This window comes from Hydractinia symbiolongicarpus, chromosome 7 (genome assembly GCF_029227915.1).
Source record: "Hydractinia symbiolongicarpus strain clone_291-10 chromosome 7, HSymV2.1, whole genome shotgun sequence".
In the NCBI taxonomy this organism is placed as follows: Eukaryota; Metazoa; Cnidaria; class Hydrozoa; order Anthoathecata; family Hydractiniidae; genus Hydractinia; species Hydractinia symbiolongicarpus.
In genome coordinates this window covers 15,835,176-15,855,285 of record NC_079881.1, presented here as the reverse complement: position 1 = coordinate 15,855,285, position 20,110 = coordinate 15,835,176, and the positions used below count along the sequence as shown (strand labels likewise).

Sequence of the window (20,110 nt, the reverse complement as noted above, 5' to 3'; positions counted from 1 at the left end):
GGGATTAAGTCGTACTCTTGTAAGCCTGGGCGATCCACAGTACAATGGTTTCGTAGAAAATTCTGTCAAGCTCGTGAGCAAGCTCATTCACACATCAGTAGCTGAAGGAAAAAATATCTCCTCCAATACTGGTCTATCCCACATTCAAACACAGAAACATTCCCTGCCCAGTGGTTGTTTAATCAAATCTTAAAATCAAACTGCCACAAGTTTTTTATCAAGCAGAAACCGCAGCACAACAAAATTTAGGTGAGCTACACGATTCAAAGAAGAAACAATAAAAGAAGTATTTTGCCGGAAGAACCGAGCCAAACTGAGAGATATCTCGATCGGGGATAAGATGCTTTTACATCAAGCTAAGTCTACAACTCAAACACCATTTAATATAAAACCACTTTCAGTAGTAAAGGTAGATGGCATAAGAATCATTGCAACTCACAGAGATGGTACTGAGAGAGTTCAAGATGCTAACAAATTCAAATAAGTTCATCTCCGACCAGCTACTCTAAAACTGTCTCAGCCAGCACCCAAACTTGTATATATATTTTTGTTGCTACACAGAGAGACTAAAAAAAGGAAAGAAAGAAAGTAGTAACAACCTGTTTTGTTTAATATATTTTAGAGGTACTAACATATTAAACTAACAAAAAAAAGTATTTTTACTGCTGACAGAACATAAAGAAACATAATCACCTTTTTCCTTCTGTTATGACTAAATGTTTGCCTGCGTTGATAATATGGATGGTTGGAAACCCTTTCAAATGGTGTATTGTCTGTTGTAGACGTGTTACAACGAAAAAGTATATCTTCATCCAAGCCACATCTGCATTCTGAGAAAAAACAATGGGTTATACTGGTTAGTACTTGATGAAAAGAATAGCTGCAATTCTGATGGACGCCCCTAAGGCCTTCTTCTTTTTAGATAATTTTATTTAATAACATACTCTATATATTTGAAACTTATTGTTATATTATACATATATGCATCTTCATGAAAATTATTGTAGAAATTATTAAAACATGACAATTTAGATATTAGGTGAAAATATTTATTCCATTGAAAAGGAAAAAAAAGTTACAAAAATCATTAAACGCCTCCTTCAAATGCCCTCCTAAAAATAAAAAAATTAATTTGAAGCATATGGTATCTAAAAATTAAAAAATGGGAAGGTTATGTGTTTCAGGATATGATCCTATCTACAGGTCATGTCATTACTTGTCAAAAAAGACTCAAATCTCTAACCCATTAATTACATGCTGAACATTCTATCATTTTACCATTTTAATTGATTGCGTGTTTGAAAGAAAATGTTTAGGCAAATAAGGTCACAAAAAGAGATTTTAAAATATTGCTGATTCTTTTTTTAAAATAATGTTAATGTAAAATAGAATTATAATTTTCCCCCATACCATGCGATGGTGAGACAGTCAATGTTTTTAATCTTGTATTATAGTCAGGAGCATCTACACTTGATTGTTTTCTATGCCACTTTTGCATGGTTCCGGTCCGGAGAAAGGTTATTGGACTTCTGAATGGGTGAGGCTTCTTTGGAATACTAAAAAAATCATATGCATGAGTGTTAATGGTCAACTTAAACCCACAAGAGCTGAAGTACTTATTGTCCAGGATACATCTAGTAACCTTTTAATAGTCATAGCAGGGAAGGATAGAATCATGACCAACTGCTTTCAGTTCCATTATTAAAACAGTAATCCATCTACAACAATACACATTAAAGAAGGGTTTTGAGTAATAAAAAACAAACTAGTTGTTTGCCTGTGGAAAAATCCAAGGGTTTGTCCCTTCCTTTTTAAACCGCATTGCGTGCGTCTCACTACCTGCGCAGCTAAGCTACCATTTTGCGTGACAGACAGACAGACATATAGGGGTATTATAATATAGATAATTGCAATCACATTTTATATTTTTTGCATATCAAAATGTACCTTTCTGGGTTTTCCTTCTACCTTAATTATCTTTTTATATTTAAAGACCACTTTTAAAATAAATTTGATTCTTATATCTAATTAACTTTTTAATTATTTTTTTTCAAAAAATGTGCAATTATGGTGTGCATAAAAGAAAAACAAACAACAACAAAAACATATCAAAAAATGTGCAACTTACACGTCACATGAATTTGAACGGCCGAAAGGTTTTTTAACATCAACAGGACTAAATTAATTAAACAGAAAAAGAAAATTAAAAAAGGAAACTAAGGCAAAGAACACGCATGTTTTTGCTTATTGTGTCCACTACTCTATTTATTAATTAGAAAAAAAGAAAAACATTTTGACACTATCAATCAGTAGTTTTTCTGTATGCTTGAATGGTTATACCAAACTGAGACTACAAATTTTTACAGGTGCTAATAAATCCTCACTAGCAACTAAAAAAAACAAAAACAAAAGCATACACAAATTTATAAAAACCATGCCATTAAGAGGATATCGAAATTGTTAAATTTGTTTAAAACATTTCCCAATGTATTAAAGCATGGCCAAGACAGATGTGTGATGCAAAGATCTTCTAGAAAAAGCCTGGGTATTGGTTGGAACTTAAGAAACATCACAATGAGGGCAAAATGCTATAACTTCTGAGCTACCTGCTTGTTACTAATTATTAGATTATCTTAACTTTTCTCTTCAGCCTTGAAATTTCAATTATTTACGGAAACAACAAATTTCAGGTTAGTCAATTATTATAAAGAAAACAATCGTTTCCAACACAGAAACACTTTCATGGATTTGGTTACTGGTAATTGATGTCGTCAATACAGCTACTAATATATATTATTTATTTTCTCCTTCATAATTCACAAAGCAAAGGAAATTTCAGTTTCTGAAAAGAGTGCTTGTGGAACAAGGATAATAACAGATCAATCCTTACGGCAAAATTTTGAAGTCTGATCCTTCCTTATGGTTGAGGTAATTTAACCTGCTAACCTGAAACAAAGCTAGATACACTAATCCGGTGCACACTGTCCAGAAAACACACTAATCCGGTGCACACTGTCCAGAAACCTTTTTTGTGTCAGACTTGCTAAAATGTCTAAAAGTTGAACCACATTGTGTATCAAATAATTTCTCTAATAACAAGTCAGTCAGATTAGTCCCCATCTCCTTAATGTAAGAGTTTACAGTATTTGTCTGAACCCGATCTTTATAAACAAAACTTTTTGCTTAACTAAACAAATTCTTGCTTTAATATCACAAAAATAATTGTTTTATGGATCCATAGTGGATCACTGATCTTTCCATTTTATGTACACAAGACAAATAAAATTCGATGATGCAATGATAATGATTAATAAAGTAATTTTTAATCAAAGATGGCCTACATAGTGTCCTGGCGGTTTACAGCCTTAAAAATTTGAAACTCACATTAGTTTTTCCCCCTTGGGTTAAAAAGAGTTATTATCTCCATAGAGAGTAAATAAGGGTAAACAATCACAGGGTCTGCTGTTCTAGATGTTCTTACTCAAATGTTTTTGTTTACGACCTTTTGTGTAAAAAAACTTTAAACCTTTTCGAGAGAGTTACTAAATTCTTAATTGATAGAGGTTTTTGACATTATGGGGGGAATTTACGTAGCTTTTTCACATTTTTTGATTTTGTTGCAGTATATATTTACATGGGTTTTTAATTATTTGTAGAATTCGAATTTATACCTTGCAAGCCTTTCATGTTTTTATGTTAAAATAAGAAATTCATCTCTGACATTATATATATATATATATATATATATATATATATATATATATATATATATATATATATATATATATATATATATATATATATATATATATATATATATATATATATATATATATATATATATATATACAAAAAGTGAAATTCCAACAAAACCCATCAACGTTATTAACCCTGAAAATTTTAAACATTTTCCTGATTCTTTTTTTTATTTGCGAAGTTCTTTTCCTGCAAAAGTTTCTGAAAATAAAGTTCAGTTCACATTACTTATTTTTAAAATGTAAATTTAATTTGTTTCAAATTGTGGTTATGAATTTTTCATGTAAGAGTTTGTACGCAAAGACATAAATCAGTATGCTAAAAGAACTGACTTTTCTTAATTTAGAATTACTAAACACAACCATTTTTTTACATTTAGTGTAAACTTTTGTGCGTATGGCCATATTTAATACACCAAAAGAGCTACTTCGTTGATTTTCATTTTATACTCTTTGTAAGCTATTTTTTTCTTCTTTTTGACATTTTGAATTAACTTATTGTTGTAGAAGGCATATAATATACAATATATGCATATAAAATAAAGGAATTTTGCAAATTTCTGTTGTACCACTTAATTTTTACATTTTATATAAATTATTTGGGACAGAATGATATCAAAATACCTGATCTTAGTTGTTTTTAATTTTTGTTTTTAATTTACAGGCTGGGTCTGTGAAACTTTAGGGGGAACATTTTGTGGAAGACAATGGCATGATATACACTGATAGAACTGATTTTTGTTGTGTTAGATATTATATCTGAATCTTTCTCACATTTTATGTTAATTTTGCAAGGAAGGACCATATAATACACAGAAGAAGAATTCGATTTTTTCTATATTATGTATAATTTCTTACCGGGGAGGACTCCGTGCAATATACCGAAATGACTGATCCTTCTCGATTTAAATTTGAAATAGTATTTTTTGAAATTCTGTACAAGATTTAACAACATGCAAAATGTCAAAAAAACTGATTTTTGTTGAATCAGAGGCACTCCCTACTACCAGTTTGTGAAGCTTTTGTGGGGAAAGAGTGTATGCAGTATCATTTAAATAACTGACTTTTGTTGGAAACTGTTTTTCTTTGGCATTTTGGATTAAAATATTGTTTTAGAGGGCATATGCAGTAGATATATGTACCAAAATAATTAAATTCTGCAAACTTTGATTTTGTCGCTACCTTTCATTTTTTACATTTTGATTAAACTTTTGTTGGAGACAGTCAGTATGCGAAGGACCAAAATAAGAGATTATTTATTTATTTATTATTTAGAATTTGTATTTTGTGTTGCTAATTTGGTGCAAAAATTGACATAAAATGAACTTATAGATGGATTTCTGTTGTTTAGCAGGACTTGGCAGGGTTTGCAATAAACTAACTGATTATAACATATACAATGAGAGATATTTGTGTTTGACATTGATCAGCTTTTTTTGTATGTGACGTTTTGAGTGATTTAAATTTTATGGGTGAGATATATTTTGAAATGCTTTTGTAAACTTCTTTCTAAATAATTTTCGCGTTTGTCAGATGGTCAGAGCAATTAATTTTAGTAGATTTAGATTGTAAATGTCACATATATACTGCAGTTGTTAAACACCTTTAATTTTTTGCTGTATTGTTTGTTTTTTAATGGACGTATATCTGTTACATTAATGAGAATACAGTGGATTCTTCCACGGGAAACAGCTAGTATTCAATTAGTTCTAAAAACTTCATTTTACCCCATGTTAGCATAGGTTTTTTTGATTCAGCATAAAATGTGCTAAAAATGAGGGGTCACAAGACACCTTTTTTTAAAAAAAATTTACCATTGACCTATGACCAATAATGACGGAAATTTGACTATGAACCAAAAATAGGCAGTAATTTTTTTTATCCCTTGGATCATTATCTGGTCAAGTCAAAACCTCTCTACAACGAAATTTTAAGGTTTTTCTTTGTGCAGCCTTTCTAATCACATCTGCCCTTTACAATTGCTGGTGCTAAAGTTTTAACATAGCAGGCAAATAGCATTTTACATTTTGCCCTTTTGTAAGAAGAAATTCAAACCCGAATTTTTCTTCTCAAGGTACACTTTTGTATAGCCATACATATGATATTAAAACTTAAGTTTGATTCCATCTGGTACAGTCTCAAACTATACTTCTTCAATTCTAAAAAATATATGCTTAACAACAGATAAAAAATTATTACAGACAAAGTAAAATTGCATTTATAAAAATTTATTTGAATAAAGATCAAAATAAAGATCAAAACAACAGTAAATTCCTGAATAACATGCTTGTTTAACTTTATAAAACAAATTCATAAAAAAGGTGAGCTAATTTGCTAACTTTGACCAACTAACCTTTTCTGACAAAAGATTCTTCTAAATAAACAAAACTACACTAGCAACAAGCTTCAACAAATGAGATTAACTTACTTTTTGGAGATTGGCATATGCTCATCATGAAGTTCTTCATTGCATGGGCTTAAAAAGTTTGTTGTCGGAGTTGGTAAAGCATTGTTGTCAAGGTGAGTTGCCAGCATATTTCTTTATTTCCATTAAAGTTTTTAGGGCTAATAATAAAAAATAAATATTTTTACATTTATAACCAAAAAATTGTCCTTTTTTCCCCGTACTTTTGTACTTTATCATAAATTATCATGTCCTCATGCACAATCAGTAGATATGTCTAACTTTAAATTATTTCTCACCTTTCTTTACAATTTCTAAGCAATTAATATCTGAATTTGAGATCAATTACATTAAAAAAAAGCAAACACCAGTATTTCCAAGTCACACAGGTACTCTGCAATTGCTGAGAACAAACATTCCCGGTTCATGTCAGCATTTTTTTGTCACATGCGTTGTGGTAATCTAAAAAAGGTTTGCTTTTTTTGTATTCAAATTGTTGTTTGTGCATAGAGCATGTACGATCACAAAAGACATCGCAAACTGCTGACACGTGACACAAGTTATCCAATGTGAAACAGATGACATTTTACATTGGCAATTTCTTTACTGACATGAAATAATAAAAACGGCTTATAAAAAAAACATTTTCAGATTTTAAACTCATCCAGGAACAGTTAGAGTGATGGATTGCTTTTATTTGACTTTAACCAAATAATGCTACTTTTACAAGAATACACCAACATTTAAAATTTTAATGCTTTCTATCCCCCTTTAAAAAACTGATAGGAATCAAAATCAGAATGGATTGTGAAATAGGATAACAATACAGTTAAGAAATTCACAATTTAAAGACATAAACCAAAAAAACAACAGACTAAAAAAAATATATATATTTTCCTGGAGGTAAAATCACAACATAAAAAAACTGTAGACAGACAAAACCCAAGGACTTTTTTCACATAATTTATCACCTAAAAAAAGAAAATTCACAATTCTCACTCAAAATAATTTTTATTAAGCTGCTTTAGCAAACAATTACTTTATGTGTGAAAAAAATGCTTAAAACATTTTCGATAACATAACAAGATCGAAATAAAAAAAGTCGTTTCTCAATATTTACATTGTAAATGTGTTTTTCCAGAATTTTTTTTCATAAAAGCAGGTGCATAATAATAGAAATAAATCCAAATGTTTGAATATAAAAACAAGTTTTGCATTGTATGAAATAAAATAGATATTTTCTATTATTGCTAGTTATTAATACTTAATTGTCTAAAGAACAAAAAATATAGTTTGCATAATTTATACTTTATAGCTAAACAAGTACACCTGATCAAATCAATCAATAAATAAATAAAATAAAATGGAAGTACACATAGAAAGTACATCATAGCATAGCTGTTAGGTCACAAATAGTATATATTCATTTTTTAAAATAATCTACCAGGTCAAAATGAACAGGAAATAATTGATGGAATTAGGCTGGTTTTTAAGTTGTGTTTATATGACAAAAACCTATCAGGGTTAGATGGAACTGGCTTTGAACAACAACAACAAACCTTAAGCAATGCAGAACAAAAAGAACAATTTCTATAACATAAGAAACAGATTACATGAGCAGAAATATTCACCTAGGTGAGCTGGCTTGGTAAAAGGTTTTTACGTAAGAAAAGATTCATCCTGCTTTGCCGAAATCAGCAAAGTCAACTGGGATAACCCCCTGAAACACATACTCAGTATATTTAAAATATCCCCTCTGCTCGCTATATTAACCCTAGCAAATATATATATTCTGAAAGCCGTATAAATTATCTCTAGAATGATGATAAAATATTTTCATAAAAAAATCCAAAAGGTAGAAAAAAAATTATATACAAAAATTCACCCTTCCAGTTCATTTTGTCAAACACTCATCATCATCATCATAAACGGTCAAGATCTTCCTGCTTCACTGCCCATGTCTCACTATCGTACAACATAACACTTCTTACACAGGCCTCATACAACCTACCTTTTACCTCAATTGACAGGACTCTGCTAGTCAACAAAGGAAGTAACTCTCTGAACTTCTTCCAAGCAGAACCTATCCTGCAAGTAACACTTCTTCCAACACCCCCTTCACTGCCCAACATATTACCTAAGTAACTGAAGTTCTCAACTATCTCTAACGAGCCACTGTTGTACATCATTAAAGCTGGAAATACTTCATTTTCTATAATCTCACCTTTGCAATGCTTGCATACAAACTGAATGTCAGCTCTTAACCTTCCACTAATATTACTGCACTTCTTATGTACCCAATGCTTGCAAGTCTGACAAAAAATTGAGTTACTACCAACCCCTTTCCTGCAAACTCCACAAGACCACTTTCCAACTACAAGGTCACACTTGGCTGCAATGCTACTAATCATGACTTTAGACTTTGCTGTGTTTATATTTAGCCCTTTCTCTTCTAGTCCTTTCTTCCACTTCTCAAACTTCTCAACTAATTCTTCCATCGACTCTGCTATGAGAACCAAATCATCTGCATACAATAACTCCCATGGACAACCTGTTCTGAACTCCATCGACAGCGCTTTTAAGACTAGAACAAACAACAAAGGACTAAGTACAGAACCCTGATGGACACCAACATTTACACTAAATTCATCTCAGTAAAATTTTTGTTCGATGAAAAAAATATCATTGCGAAGCTCTTACTCAGCTCTAAAAAACTTTGCTTTTTTTACTCAAAACAACATGTGGTTCCAAAAATATAGCATCTTTTGTGTTACAATAGCTGTTTTATGACTGATTTATCTGTTTTTAAGCATGATAGATCAATAACTCGATATTTCCTCACTTTCTGCCTTAGAAAAAGCAAAGTTTTGTAGCGAAAGATAAATTAAAACAAACTTGTTTTTGTACAATTTCGACAAGATGGAGGGGAGTGTTCAACAAAAATATATACCGTTATGACGTAAAATTTTATTTAGAGAAAGAGCAAATCAAAGACCTTTGCCTTTACCTGCAAGAATCATGGTTACACCCACTTAAACATTATGAATAATTATTAAGTCAAAAATATTTTATTTAAAATTAAAGGTGAAGTGTTTTCGCAGAACTTTGGGTCTAGTTATTGTTAAACAGACAACAGGATAACATAACATAACAGGATAAAAACGAAAAAAATAAAGAAATAAATTAAAAAGGTATAGATGATAAATAATAATATATTTGTATAGATTAATAAGCTTTGGGGAGACGATGCGATTTTTTCATCCGCATGCAATGTGATTTTGTTGCATTGCACGCGGATGAAAAAATTGCATCGTGGAGCCGGGTAAAATGATGGGATTTTTTCATGCAATGCGACTAAATTCGTCAAAAAAATTGTTGCACGAAATCAAATCGATTTGATTTCTTGCAACATTTTTTTTAATGTTTCAGACAAGTGCAGCAGAGTTTCAGGTTGTTGCTTTGTCTCCTATGTTTTGCAAATTTTTTTGCTGCACAATGATAATCTACCAACCAGAATACAGAATTTTCTCCAATCATTTTCTGGATAATGCTGAATAATCATAACAGAAAGTGCATAGTACAAGAATTGTGGTTTTTGTGTGGAAGAAAAGTTGAAAATGAACAAGCAAGAAAAACAAGAGATCATAAACTTTTATCGAGAAAATCCAGTACTGTGGAAAAATGACAATCCAGATCATACCAATAAACAGAAAAGATCAGCAGTAAAAGACAGCTTATATTCTTTGTTTCATATGGAAAGCATAAAATAGAGGTACTTGAAAAAACTTTCCACTCTCTCTATACGTGCATAAGCAGAGAGATCAAAAGGAGAATGGAAATGACCCACCTAAGAAAGAGATGATATTTTTGAAGGAGAAAATTTCTAAACCGAAATAAAAGCTCAATTTTGAAGCAGCTGATATTGAGACAGTGATTAATTACTATCAGTTAAATCCTCCTTTGTGGAATCATAATCTTGTAGAATATAGGGATTGTGTTCTACGAGATGCGTAGATAAATGTGTAGAAGAATTAGATGAGAGATACAGCAAGGATGAAATCAAACAAGAATGGAACAGCTTGGTAACAACCTACAAAAGAGAGTATATGAGGCAAGAAGCGTAAAAATTTAGTGGATCTGGAATAAGGGATGTGTATGTTTCCAATTGGGAGTATTTCAACAACATGACCTTTATCGAAGCAACATGTAACGTCGACGAGATGTTCAACACGGTGATTCTATTGTACCTCCTTCAAAAAAGCAAAAGAACAAAAACAAAATCAGACAGAATCAGTGCAGAACAAAATGCTATTTGTTTCACTTATATATCTACTTTTGCACCTTTCCATTGCCAGGGAACACAGCCTTCCTGCGTAAAGTATTCTGGGAATTCTTGCCTTATCTCATTGGCCTGATTGCTTGTATGATTACCACGACTTGCAGCCAAGGCATCCACGTATCTCTATTTTCATCCGATCTCCAAGCACCTTTTATGATTTAGCAGTTTCAACATCCTCACGATCGGCGAGTCTGTTAGGAATATACACTTTTTCAGTATCTTTGCCACGCCTCAACCAGTTGTGAAGGGCTATGGTAGCAACTGTTATCGTTTTAACTTTATGTGGCTCTATTAAGAATGGAGGACGAAAGACACGCCAGCGATTTGCAAGTATTCCTAAAACATTTTCAGAAATTGTTCGCATTCTTGACAAGCGATAGTTGAAAATCTTTTTATCGACACTGAGACTTTTGAAAGGGTAGGGTTTCATCATATACTTGAATAAGGGAAATGCATCATCACCCGTACAAATATACGGTATCATTAAACGACGATGTGGTAATGGTGTGGAAGCAGGGAGATTAGTACTATTGGACTCTAATGCAAACTTTAATGCACAATTTCCCAAAATTTCACCATCAGAATTTCTGCCATTAATACCTACATTAACAAACAAAAATTCATATTCTGGGCCTATCATACGCATTAAAACGATGCTGTCAGTACCTTTATATTTCCGATAGTGATAGCCAGAGTGTGACGGTTGCTCGATGACAATATGCTTCCCATCTATAGCATCAATGCTATTCGGAAAATTCCAACGTAATAATTTTTTTGAAATATCCAACCAGGCATCTTCAGTGTTTGGTGTCATCAAATATTCAATTCTCAGTTCTTCAATTATTGCCATACATACGTCAAGAATAATATTTGATATGGTTCTTTTGCCTATTCGGAATTGAAATTCCAATGAACGAAACGATTCTCCACTAGCAAGATAAGGCAATGTAAGACAGCACATTTCTTCCGGTTTTATGCATTCACGCATATTCGTATCCTGTTCAATGATATGTTTGTAGTCCTTCTGTAACAACAATTCAAGGCTATATTATCTAGCTTTAAGTCAGTGAATAGAGTATGAAACGCACCATATCATTGTCTTTTTACGATCCATGGTCGAGTCCATATTCTATTTCTTCCTCTTTCTTCCTCATCTTCCTCGTCAAGTAACAACGCTATGATAGCTGCTCTATGCACAGCCATATTAAGTTAGTGAGTGAAGAAAGTGATAACTTTGTTGCATATAAATTGTTGCACAGATGGCGAGACGAGAGCGACTTTTTGACCTTGCAATGCAACAAAATTGCATTGCATGCAGATAAAAAAATCGCATTGTCTCCCCAAAGCTTTAAAGTGTAAATGTTTCCTATGTTATATGATGCAATTTTTTATTCATTCTGCATAACTCTTTTTAATTATTATACAGATTAAATATATTTGAGGAATTTTAAACTTTGAGAACACTATTGAAAACACTAAAAGATAAAGAAGATTTTTCTTCATTTCATCCCTCTTAACAATAAATATTTTTGCTTCTTTTTTTAGAAATATCAGGAAAATTTGCCAAAGAATCAAAAGTGAGTAAAAAAAATTATTTAAAAAAAAAATTACCCTGAAGGGGGTTACGGTATCCTTAAAAAAACGTTTACTAAAGTAGCTGAGACCTTGGCTAGTTGAGCCAGGCCTGCTAACTGGACCAGCTTGCCTCATATAACTCCTCCTAAGACTTTTAAACATTACAACATTGTTTAGCTTACAAATTAAAGTTTATGGCAGCAAATGTTTATACATAACTAAGGAATGTTCAAATCTTTTTAAAGAACTAAATTAAAGCCAATGAAAATAACTTCTTTTTTCAATACAACAATTATACTGGTTGATTATTGGCAGTAGATTATCTACGAAGAAAAAAAAGAGAATTGATTATTTTTAGCTTTTAAAAGTGCTCTCCAATCTCTATATCATGTTTGTTTTTCAAAACGAATTGTTCTTGTAGTCATATCAGCCTAAGTAACTAAGCTCTTTTTTCGGATATAAAAACTAAGGCTCTCTGGTAAAAAATTTACACACAAACAAATTTCTTAGTACAAACTCGAATATAAATTGAGAATGAGTACAAAACCAGTGAAAAGTGTTTGACCACAAAACATTTGTATGCAACAGACAGTATTTCTTCTCCACCTTGTTTTCTTGGGGTATAGTGGCAGCCATAACCACAACGCAGATGATGCAACACTGGGACATTGTGCTATGTTTATTATAGAAACATCTAGCACACACAAACTTGAAGTTTTTGACTACATTGAACCTACAACCAAACTTTCCGTCAGCTTGAAAATCACTTATTTGTAAAATCTGTAAATCATGCCACCAAACGAAAAAAAAAAGTAATTTTAATAGTAATAAGATAATAATAAGAACTCAAACTTATTAACTCTTCTCTCTAATAGACTGGTTTCACTGACCTCTCTAATTAGAAATTGATGATTGATCACAACCCTTTTTTTAGGTTTAACAGGTTTTAGGATTGTTCTGAATATCATTTGTCAGCTTGCAACAAAATTAGTCACTTTCTGACGTCTGTATGTGTTAACTCCACCACCTGTTTACATAATTCACACAAAAAACATCTAGTAGAAAAAAGATTAGAATGAAGTTTAATAAACATTATTTGGAATGATGACAACATCTAAAAAAGCAAACTTTTGTAGGATTTAATTCTTGCTGGATAATTAAAAATACAACCGACTATATATAAGCTACTAGTAGCTTAATCTATAAATATCTACCTATTCAATATCTTGTTAATGTTTATACATGTAACTTCAAAGTAAATATATAATGAAAGAATGAAAGGAATTCATTCATAATTGAAAACATCATTTTCAAGAGTCATATCTGATAAAATATTTAAATTTCAACAGAAAAAGGAAGGGTCACGCTAGGGCAGCAAAAGAAAAAAATGAAAAAATAGGAAATTATATGTTTTTTAAGCTCTGTATACAGTATACAAAACACCTATATAAATAAGCGGAGTAAGTACAGGTATAAGAATTAAAGCAACAAATGAAAAAAGAAGAGGATCACAAATTTTTTTTTTACTTTTCTGCCTTAAATACGCATGCAGTCACTGCAAATTTAATATATTCCTTTTTGACAAAACACGTACACTTCTTCTTGTTTAAATTCCTATTTTTGAAATTTTAAGCATGCTTTCTTTTAATTACAATGATTTCATTTTTGTTGTTGTATCAATTAAGAAACCATTAAGGTCAGACATATTGATTATAACTTCATTCAACTTGTTAACGATTTAACCTCTTCCTGTCCATAATAAAAATTTATAGTACTTCATGTTAAAATTAAGATATAATTTGCAAGTTTATCTGTTTTTAATATTTCCTTACAAAAGTATTAAAAAAATTATGGGTGCATGAATCCAGCTAATTTCTTTGTGAGCTACTTTAAGACTTTTTGATACACCTTTTTCTCCCTTTTTTATACCTCTTTGCCGAGGGTGGTCATTTTGTTGTAGATGGTCTCTCAAAGAGCTTATTTTGATAATTTCATTCATCCATTTTTAAACTGTGCAAGCTAAATAAACATTTTATGCTAAAAACAATGATTTACAATGCTTCATATACTATTAAATTGTAAACAAAGAAAGCATATTCACATATTTTAATATGGTTGCTCTGGACAACAGACTATAAAAAGTTAAAAAACTAAGCTTTATAACAAATGTTACTACATAGTAAGACCCTGCAAAAAAAATTAATAAACATGAAAAGCACTGATTTTTTACTTACTAAACAAAGATCGACCATGTAAACAGTTTTTAATTAAATGACATCACACCCTTTATTGTGTGGGAACTCAAATGGGACATATAAAACCTAACTATAAAACAAAAATGTGTTTTTTATTGGTTATTATTGGTTTAAATCTAAGGTCAAGAAACATTAAAAGTTTTAAGCACTAATAAAAAGCCTGTTAAGGTTGATTAAAAACTTTTTTAGGTGTTGATATCCCCTATATATTACTTTTTTTTCTTTGTTTTGAATATCTAAATTAGGTGTTCCCAAAATCAGCAAATGTCTGTTAGTCAACCTGTGTCAGCTCCTGAATTGTATCCTGTTCTTAGGTCTACTACTATGGTAACTTTAACAACTGTCCCTAAGCAATCAATTACCTGCAGGGTAACACACAGGAGATTTTCCTTGACAAAACTTACTGAATATTGGATTCCCTAGAACACTTTACATATCGTTGTCTTGAGTCATCCTACTTAAATTTGTATCTTTCCTAAGAAAAGATCTTAAGCATTATCGATAATTGATAACACATTTTTCAACCTAGTGCTCAAGAATTTTTACTTTCCACCCATAAATAATAATAAATACATTTTTTTTAAATGTGACTGTGACATTGTGGTAACATTCGCCTCCCTCACAAACATGAATTTTCTTCTCTTCTTATCTAGGTAAAAAGACTAATGTATAATACGGCCTGACTAATCCTAAAGTCTGTTAATGTAAAATAAAGAATGTGTGTTATTTAAATCATACATCCAAGATAGGGCAACCTTACTCCTCCTTTTGTTAGTAGCTTTTGCTAAGCACTTCCTGACCAAACCTGATTATGCTATGTCTGCATGATGCCCTCCCAGCAATGATTGTGGTGAACCAATAGGCAATGTTGAATGATTTTCGGATGCTGTGGTGGTCACATTCAGTGATTAGCGATAGTGATTAGTAACCTTGAAAATTGTACTTCATATCTTTCTTTCTCTAGATCAATCATCACGGAGTGAGAAGAACTGAAAAACCTTGGTGTCATATTTTCAAGTAGCTGCACCTTTTACTCCCATTCTTAAAAAGTAGTGAAGGACAGCAAAAACATGATATCCTCAATTCTAAGAACTTTTTATACAAGAATAAAGGATTTTCTCATCGCTTTGTGAAAATCACTTGTCCTTCCACTCTTAGAGTACTGCCCAGTCCTCTTAAATCCCTACAAAGTTAGTTAGATCATTCATTCGAAAAAACAGAAACTCAAACCACCTCCATAACCATTGGGAAGCCTTAAAGAAATTAAAACTGTTCTCAATGTAACGCTGGCAAATAAGGTAAGGAATAATATGTTTGAAAAATCATGGAACGACAATAGTACTGAATGTCAATTTGAAAATGCTTTATCACACCTGACATGGATAAAGAGGAAAACTTCCCAGTGGTCCATACAGTAAGGTGGCAGAGCTCAGCCTACTAATACAAGGAGTAAAACTATTCAATGTGCTACCAAAATACATCCGCAACATTTCTGATTGTCTGGATTCCTTTAAGCACAGCCTTGATAAATGTCTATTTTAAATACCGAAAGAACCGTAACTGGCTGGATACACAGCATTGAGACGAGCTGATTCAAATTCAATACTACATATACAGTCCAGTCCAGATGTAAGCGTACGCGTACGCTCAACTTGCAAAAATAATTGCTTTCATGAAAAAAAACAATAGGATAGCGAGTTCCTTTCAAATTGCGCGAAAATAATTGCTTCCTGTTAAAAACAAAAGCATAGCAAGAAACATTGTTTAAAAACAATACTCTGCGCGAAAAAAATTAAACGCAAAGGCCATTAAATTTTTATTTGTTTTAACAACGAAACTAATTATAGTAACGCAATTTTAATCTCGATATAAAAACACAAGCTCTTTTAAAAAACAACAAATCCAATGATCTAAATATTTAAAAAAAAATGCTACTTTTAAAACTTTTAGTAATATTTCTTTATCGTTGAAACATATTTTTTAACATGCGAAACTTTTAAAAGTTTGTTTTATAAAAAGCAACGTTTAGTAACGCAAACGGAAAAACCCTACGTTTGGGACTTTTCGAAAACAAATTAAATTTTCATTATGATAAATCAGCCAACAAATAAATTAGAAAAGTTTTAAAAACACATGTTAAAATTTTATTTTTAATTTATAAAGTAGCACGAAGCTTTTCGTACCTGAGTTACATTTTCAAGTGATAAAAATATCCTAAGCTAAAAACCTTTATACAAAATATCTACAATAAAATAATTAATTGATTTAATTAAAATGTTCTACCCAAGGGAATACAAGTAAAGTGGGTCAATTGGGTCAATTTTTCTTATGACAAAATCTGTGGTAGAGGGTATTACTTCTGTCATACCAACGCTTAGACGCAAACAAAAGTGTCGACGCAAACCCCTAAATCCAAACCCCCATAAAACGCAAAATAATTTATCACAGCAAACCCAGAATTAAAATCAACCAATGAGCATTGTGGCCACATCTTACCCGTCTTTGTTGTGAAATTGATATGTTTATTTGGGCAGGTGAGACTATTCTCGCATAAGACATTAAAGAAGACAGGATATACCTATAATGTATTTATAAAGCTTTTTTGTATGTTGTTATAAGGTTACACAAACTTAGCCTTTCTAAAACCTCAAAACAAGGCCTTATAAACAGCACTTAACATAACAGTAACTGCCAAACTTTGACACCTGACTGTCAGGATACAAAATTGTCAAATTTCACAATGAAGAAACTCAACAAAACTTTGCACACATGCTCATCGATACCTGCTGCGACTTTGTCACATTTTATGTATATTTTGATTATTGATAAAAGACAGGTTAAAACACAAAAGAGCGAGCAAATATTCATTTTTTCACAAATTTTTAAATAAAAAACAAACGACGCACTTTTTCGAAAAAAGGTGACAAAGTATTGTTGCTACGGTAATGCTAAAGTGGTTGATAAATATGATGCAGACAAAAAATAAAACGGAGGGGAGTTTCGAACGTTTTTGTTAAAAACAAAGATGTGGATTTATGGCTACCTGAAAAAAAAATTTCATATTTATATTATCCTATAGACAATTTAATTTGCTTTTTATATTCAATAAATAATTTTGAAGAAAAAAACATAATTTTTAAGAAATAATACTGAATGTGTGTCTAACCCCTTCCATTTGCATGATGTTATTTTTTGTTGGTTGAATGTCAACAAAGTGAATCAATAACATTACTTTACTTAGGACCACTGTTGTTAAGGCCACTGGAAGTTGATTCTTTGTTCAGGGTAATTTGTTGCGATAAAACTAAAATGTGTGATGTAATTTTGTAATCACTAAAATAGTTACGTGGTTAAACAGAAGTTTTTAAATTTTTATGTGATTTATAACAAAAGTTAGCTACTTTCGCTAAATTAGTTATACTACAAGCAAAAAACAAGACAGATTATTGTTGTAGCGCCCTCCTTCGATATGATTAATATATATGTTTAAAATTACGATAGCTAAAATGTAATACAGAAGATACCATTTAGAAAAAATAATTAAAACAAGAATGAATTTTAAAAAAAATGATTTTACCGCTGCAAAAGACTACCGCTTCTCAACTAAACAACCATAGTGCGAAAAATAATTTGCACTTAAATTTAAATTTTCCTATAAAACTGTGCAAAAAAACATTAAAGAACACTAAAATTGTTTGTTTTATTATTTTAAGTAGGAGAAGAATAACTTGCTGTATAAGTTTTGAAACAGCGCAAGTATAACCTGCTGTAAAACTTTCAATACAATACAAGTATATTCTGTACAATTTTCAAAACAGCACAAGAATAATTCTTGCTGTATAACTTTGAAAACAACACAAGAAAAACTCTTGCTGTATAACTTTTAAAAACAAGTTTTTGAGCATGAAAGTATTTTTATCTTTTCACCTTGAGAACTAGTTACATATTTTTTAGTGAGAAAAATTATGATTTTTTCTTCTCAACTAAAAAATACAAACTGCTACTCGAAAATACGTTCACATTTCATCCCCAGGCTTTCTTTGCTTATTACGGCCCCCGTGCGTCATATGGGATTTAGAAAAAAATCGCAAATTAATTTTGTTTTTTTCTTCACATAATTTAGTTAGTTTTTAAAATTAAATAACCAAATAATAACAGTTAGTTTAAATGTGAGGGTGAAGTCAATTACAACTGGAACAAAATCAGTTTTGCAATAACTCCTTTCAAAAACATAGTGAGGCATGTCTTCGTGTCTTCATGTCTTCTGGGACCATACTAGACATTTTTTGCATTCCACCATATCCTTGTTGTCATTGTTATTATTTCTGCAGTATGGCATTCTACAGGAGCAAAAGTAATTCAACCCGTTGTAGATTTTCTTCGGCAACGCAACATTTTACCTTCAACGGTTGGAAAAGGTTCCATTTTAAATTAAACACTATTGTTTTCGGATTTAGGAAAATATGCATAACGGTTACTGACTTTGTTTCACAATGCTTCGTTTCGCTTTTGTTTGTTAGAAATATTCCGTTCAATACACCATGACAACAATCCATGTATTTTGCGCCCAAGATTACAAACGAGGTTCCGTTGAATGTCAGCTGTTTACCTTTTCCGTTGTCTATGTCTTCAAATTGGATCTTGTGATTTACGATGTTTATTTTTTCTGAGATAAATATAAAACAATATGCCTAATACCTATACCTAAAATATACCTAATAAAGTAAAAGGTTTTATTGTTTTCAGGAATATACTTAAAGTATAGACGTTGTACTCACTCGTGTCAAATAGCTTATCTTTTTTATAGATGGAATATTTCCAGTCGGTATTAACTTCGTGTTGAAGAATAATTTCCTCTGCTTCTGTTCCAATATGTTTTCCCCCCCACGCGAAAATGAAGGCGAATAGATCGCGGAACGTTTTTAAATGAAATGAAATAAAATTAAAAAAACACGAGTTATCAATTTTGTATAAATAGCAAATCTCACATTTTTCTACTAAATAGAAAAAGCATGTGCGCAAAATTTTATGTTGATGTTTTGCTTTGTGTTCGGTATTTTTCCAGTTTTCTTTATGTTCGGCATGTCTCCAGTGCAAGTGTGATATGATAAAAAAGGGTGTTCAGGCGTTCAATACCAGGTAACACAGTTACTTGTGGTTTAAGCCGGGGTTTCGACTCCGGGTCCCCTGGCTAGTCTAAATATTAATACCTCGGAATCGCATTTTGGATTTAGTCTCTATTGTTAATTTTATACCAATGAACGTAGTCTTAACCTTTGACTTGTAGGATCCAACTTTATGGTCAAATCTTAGAATTCTTAAACGTGATAAAGATTTTAGTCATGTCACAGGTATAATAAAACATTTCCAAAATATAGCTACACCACAAGCAATGATATTTAATAAATTGATATGCTTAAACGTCTATGAATGTAAAGTGTAGTGCAGTATTGTTCAATTACTAATTTTCACAAATCACTTTTTGTATATTTGTACTACATAAAACATTTTGCAAGATAATACCATGGGATAATACCTATTTATTCCAAATAACCGAATAACATTGTAGAAGTTCTGTACAAAACAGGCTACTGGCGACCTAGGTATAGGGAACAAAATTACACACAAACAAGAATCCGAAATCTTTTAGCCTGCAAGGGCTTTTCATAACATTTAAAAACAATTTTTGTAATATTCAAAAAAAATTAAAACTTATTTAAAGTCTGGTAAAAAAATTCAATTTTTGTTGATGGTTTGCTGCTTCTTTTTCAGCCTTTCTTTT

The 20,110-nt window shown here is 31.3% G+C and overlaps 1 protein-coding gene and 1 long non-coding RNA gene across 4 annotated transcripts in view; one reads left to right on the top strand and one right to left on the bottom strand.

Annotated features, from left to right (window-relative positions):
• Window positions 1–6,604, bottom strand: part of LOC130649065 (ankyrin repeat and fibronectin type-III domain-containing protein 1-like) — a 39,270-nt gene extending 32,666 nt beyond the window's left edge. For 2 of the 3 annotated variants that reach the window (XM_057455257.1, XM_057455259.1), the window contains exons 1-5: window positions 6,459–6,604; window positions 6,184–6,320; window positions 2,129–2,176; window positions 1,411–1,556; window positions 694–830 (exon numbers count right to left, since the gene is read on the bottom strand). In XM_057455257.1, the coding sequence (XP_057311240.1) occupies window positions 694–830; window positions 1,411–1,556; window positions 2,129–2,176; window positions 6,184–6,290 (438 nt within the window). In that variant the 5' untranslated portion in view covers window positions 6,291–6,320; window positions 6,459–6,604. The remainder of the gene's footprint in view (window positions 1–693; window positions 831–1,410; window positions 1,557–2,128; window positions 2,177–6,183; window positions 6,321–6,458) is intronic. The other variant, XM_057455258.1, reaches the window with a different exon arrangement.
• An 807-nt stretch (window positions 6,605–7,411) lies between these two features.
• LOC130649067 (uncharacterized) lies at window positions 7,412–15,341 on the top strand. Its single transcript, XR_008982998.1, has 3 exons — window positions 7,412–7,794; window positions 12,044–12,075; window positions 15,293–15,341. It is a non-coding gene; the product is annotated as an uncharacterized LOC130649067 (long non-coding RNA).
• Window positions 15,342–20,110: the final 4,769 nt, after the last annotated feature.